The 4,959-nt window shown below is 55.4% G+C and overlaps 1 protein-coding gene and 1 pseudogene across 1 annotated transcript; one reads left to right on the top strand and one right to left on the bottom strand.

Moving 5' to 3' along the window:
• Positions 1-405: 405 nt before the first annotated feature.
• Positions 406-1,762, bottom strand: LOC144158892 (exonuclease GOR-like; annotated as a pseudogene).
• A 1,166-nt stretch (positions 1,763-2,928) lies between these two features.
• Positions 2,929-4,350, top strand: LOC144158885 (exonuclease GOR-like). Its single transcript, XM_077690067.1, has one exon. It carries the CDS (start codon positions 2,929-2,931, stop codon positions 4,348-4,350), a length of 1,422 nt encoding a protein of 473 aa, XP_077546193.1.
• Positions 4,351-4,959: the final 609 nt, after the last annotated feature.

Here is a 4,959-nt window from a genome sequence, read left to right as displayed (position 1 = left end):
AGCATTTAGTAGACATCTCTCAGCAGCATAAGGAATGTCAGACGGCCTGACGATGGCCATGCGACCGAATCAAAACACTACAAGGGGCGAATTACTAGCTGTTTAATTGGGCCGGTTTGCTTACACCTACGGGGTTTTCCTGGGCCACCACTGGAGCTGAAGCAAGTCACGGTCCAGTTATGAGAAAATAGCTCAGTCCTGCCTGCGGCATGTAGCTGCATCCTCGCCAGAGCCAATGACGATGCCAGAAAGCGTGCGAAACCCACGAACCCGTCCGTCTTCACTTCCGTCGTAGGTGGCGGTGCGAGCATGCAGATTAGTAAGGTTTATCCAGTGCACCCGGCTATTCTCAACCCTCGCCCCCACCCGCCCAGTCGCAACGGAAAGAGCGTCCACGTGGCCACCTCACACGGACGGCTGTCCCTGCCGTCCCCCGGCCCACTGGCTCAGTCTATCACGCAGGTCCTGGTCATGCGCCTCTTTCCAGAGTATCAGCTCCATGCAGGCCATAGTATCCTCGACGCTCTCGTGGCCTATTGGTCCATTCGGCACCCCGCGCTTCAGGTATTCGCCGACTAGCGACCGCAGCGAGCGTCGATAGGGCAGGCCGAAGGAGTGAGAGAACACCACGGCTGTGTCCACCACAGTGTGGACCATCCTGAGCACGCGTAGGTCGTTCTCCAGCTCGTGTCCAACTAACAAAGTGGAGGCGTTAAAGAGTCGGAGGAACGCTGCCTGTACGTATTGCAGCGTGGTGTGCACGTTGCGTAGGTGCGCTGCGGTAATTCCGCTGAAAGCCGTGTTGTAGTCGAGCACTGCATGGGCTCCCGGGCCTCACGTACGAGTCGTACACGGTGGTGCCGTTGCAGTCCACCACGCTCATCTGTGCCAGCTCTAAGCCGCGGATGGTGAAGCACATTTCGCCATCCAATGCGAACACTTCGCGGGCGCCGCCGTGCCGCCGCCGTGAGCAAACGAAGGCCAACGCCGCCGTGTCCCACTTGTCTCAAGCCCCGAGTGGGCACACGTGGTAGTAGGAACGGTTGCATCCGGGGTGGTCTGCCGACGCCCCACACCAGCTGAACCCGATCGCGCTGCACCGTCCGGTGTGGAAGAATCAGGCGCTGTTGGCACAGTACTCGCCGCTGTTCGTGATCACGAAGGATGCACGGCAGCGTCTGCATGTCTTGTGGCTTGAGTACGCGTTTTCGCCTCCGTGCATAAATAAGACGCGGCCGGGCTTATCAGGGCATAGCCGGGGATAGCCACAGCGATCCAGTTCCTGAGGGCTGAGCACGTAGCGGAGCAGCTGGTCGTAGACGTCATGGGTGCGAAGCGGGAGAGGCGAGGTGTCAGGGAGTTGGCCCGCAATGCGACGAGTAGACGAGCAGATGGCGTCTGTCGAAGACTTCTGCAAGTCATCCTCGGCCCTGGAAGCATACTGCAGACAGATACCATCACCCGCAGGCACAGGGTGCTTTTTGTTGCGATGAACGTCCAAGTCACGAGCAGGGGCCCTCTCTCCTTGCAGGATGGTGGTCTCGCGTGAGGACGAGGACGGGTGCTGCCCACTCATGTACCGGTCCTCCAGCCGGTCTTTCGGCGCCGTTTCTTCTTCCGTGTCGGTCTCCGACAGTTTCTGCTTGGCATCGTCTTCCTTCTTGCGAGGCACGAAGAACAGTAAGAGGATCAGAGCGCCGAGGAGAGCAGAAAGAATGACCCCCGACCTACTGCCAGTCAAAAACCCCAGTTCCGCAGCCATGCTCCAGTTCGTCGGAGCAGCCAGCAACGTTGCTTTTCCTAAACGGCACAGAACTGGCCATGATGGTGATCATAATGCTCGTGCGGTTATATGCCTTTGCAACACGAGGGTGAAAAGTTTTTAGCCTAGCCTTCGCCCAACCACCTAGCACGTCTACTGGGTCGCTTTCAACGCTGGAAACATTCTTTGGGCAGCTTTTTAAGAACTCGCCCTTAGACTTCCGTTGGTTTGAGGAAGTCTTTGGTTGAAATTGTAACAGCTTGTGTTCGAGCCTAAGCCATCTTGAATATCTTTTAACCCCTGTTGTACTAGGTTAAAATGTTTAAAACTCACTGCACACATTTTTTTCGTAAATTCCGGTGGTTGAAACTCTTAGAGTGCTTTGACGTGGAGTGCGCATTCTACTATCAAAATCAGTTGAAGCTTTGTACAGTGCACGATGTGGCGGTTCTGTGCTGGTGGGAAAATGAAATATCCCTAGATCATGTCTGGTTTATTTTTTTAAGGTCAGAAGACCCCCCTTTGCCGTACATTGGTGTAGAGGTTGTTGGGAAATCCCTCTGAAACGCGAAGAAAAAGGACATGGAAATAAGATGGCGACCACGAGGGAAAGAAAAAAGTGACAGTAGAGAAAAAAGAAAAAAAAAACGCGGGAACCCACCCCCAACTTAAGAATGACGCGGAATCCCATGATGAAGAGCCCTTACTAGTGGAAGTTGTAAAAGGAAGACCAGCTGCCCGTCTGTAGAACGAAGGCTACCTGCCGGTCCGTCGTTCCCTAGTGGGCAGGCGGCCTTCCTCTTATAAGTAGGGGTGCTTCATCATCATTCATGGGATTTCACGTCATTCTCTCAAAGCACCCTAAAAATATCGTACCACCGTTATTTACGAAAAAAATGGGTGCAGTCAATTTGAAAGATTTTTTACGTAAGTATACCTTCAATTAAAATAATTCAAGATCGCTTAGGCGCGATCACAGGCTGTTACAATTTCAACCAAAGACTTCCTCAAACCAACGGAAGTATAAGGGCGAGTTCCTTAAAAAGTTGCTCAAAGGATGTAGCTAGCGTTGAAAGCGAACCAGTAGACGTGCTAGGTGCTTGGGCGAAGGTTGGATAGAAAATTTCCACCCTCGTGTTGCAAAGGCATATAACCGCACGAGCATCATGATCACCATCATGGTCAGTTCTCTGCCGTTTAGGAAAACAACGTTCCTGGCTGCTCCGAGGAACTGGAGCATGGCTGTGGAATTCGGGTTCTTGACTGGCAGTGGGTCAGGGGTCATTCTTTCTGCTCTTCTCGGCGCTCTGATCCTCTTACTGTTCTTCGTGTTTCGCAAGAAGGAAAACGATGCCAAGCAGATACTGTTGGAGACCGACACGGAAGAAGAAACGGCGCCGAAAGACCGGCTGGAGGACCGGGACATGAATGGGCAGCACCCGTCCTCACGCGAGACCACCACCCTGCAAGGAGAGAGGGCCCCTGCTCGTGACGGGGACGTTCATCGCAACAAAAAGTACCCTGTGGCTGCGGGTGATGGTCTCTGTCTGCAGTATGCTTCCAGGGCCGAGGATGACTTGCAGAAGTCTTCGACAGACGCCATCTGCTCGGCTACTCGTCGCAGTGCGGGCAAACTCCCTGACACCTCGCCTCTCCCGCTTCGCACCCATGACGTCTACGACCAGCTGCTCCGCTACGTGCTCAGCCCTCAGGAACTGGATCGCTGCGGCTATCCCCGGCTATGCCCTGATAAGCCCGGCCGCGTCTTATTTATGCAGGGAGGCGAAAACGCGTACTCAAGCCACAAGACATGCAGCCGCTGCCGTGCATCCTTCGTGATCACGCATGGCGGCGAGTACTATGCCAACAGCGCCTGCTTCTTCCACACCGGACGGTGCAGCGCGATCGGGTTCAGCTGCTGTGGGGCGTCGGCAGACCACCCCGGATGCAACCGTTCCTACTACCACGTGTGCCCACTCGGGGCTCGAGACAAGTGGGACACGGCGGCGTTGGCCTTCGTTTGCTCACGGCGGCGGCACGGCGGCACCCGCGAAGTGTTCGCATTGGATTCAGAAATGTGCTTCACCATCCGCGGCTTAGAGCTGGCAAGGGTGAGCGTGGTGGACTGCAACGGCACCACCGTGTACGACTCGTACGTGAGGCCCGGGAGCCCAGTGCTCGACTACAACACGGCTTTCAGCGGAATTACCGCAGCGCACCTACGCAACGTGCACACCACGCTGCAAGACGTGCAGGCGGCGCTCCTCCGACTCTTTAACGTCTCCACAGTGTTAGTTGGACACGGGCTGGAGAACGACCTACGCGTGCTTAGGATGGTCCACGACACGGTGGTGGACACAGCCGTGGTGTTCTCTCACCCCTGGGGCCTGCCCTATCGACGGTCGCTGCGGTCGCTGGTCGGCGAATACCTGAAGCGCGGAGTGCCGAATGGACCTCTGGGCCACGACAGCGTCGAGGATGCTAAGGCCTGCATGGAGCTGATACTCTGGAAAGCGGCGCATGACCAGGACCTGCGTGATAGACTGAGCCAGTGGGCCGGGGGACGGCAGGGACAGCCATCCGTGTGAGGTGGCGACGTGCACGCTCTTTCCGTTGCGGCTGGGCGGGTGGGGGCGAGGGTTGAGAATAGCCGGGTGCACTGGATGAACCTGACTAACTGCATGCTCCCTCCGCCACCTACGACGGAAGTGAATACGGACGGGTACGTGGCTTTTGCACACTTGCTGGCATCGTCATTGGCTCTGGCGAGGATGCTGCTACATGCCGAAGACAGGACTAAGCTATTTTCTTATAACTGGACCGTGACTTGCTTCAGCTCCAATAGTGGCCCAGGAAAACCCCGTAGGTGTAAGCGAACCGGCCCTATTAAATAGCGTGTCATTCACCCCTTGTAGTGTTTTGATTCGGTCGCATGCCAATCGTCGGCTGATATTGCTTATGCTGCTGAGAGATGTCTACTAAATGCTGTCATTCGTTTAGTGCGCAACCACGGCAGTTCCGAACCTTCTGTATCCGCTGTCGTTATATGCGAAGCCGGCGGAGCGCGCCTGCGCACTGTCAGCACCGGGACGTTCCCGTTGCGTGAAACGTCTTTCGCAGCGGAGATTGATTACATGTTTGAGAAATAAGAGTTGCTTAGCGTTTTTGATGAACAAGTAATACATTTAGTTTTGTGA

Source organism: Haemaphysalis longicornis, unplaced genomic scaffold, assembly GCF_048455015.1.
Source record: "Haemaphysalis longicornis isolate Haplotype H1 unplaced genomic scaffold, Haemaphysalis longicornis Haplotype H1 scaffold_1, whole genome shotgun sequence".
NCBI lineage: Eukaryota > Metazoa > Arthropoda > Arachnida > Ixodida > Ixodidae > Haemaphysalis > Haemaphysalis longicornis.
This window is presented reverse-complemented; position numbering and strand designations above follow the sequence as displayed.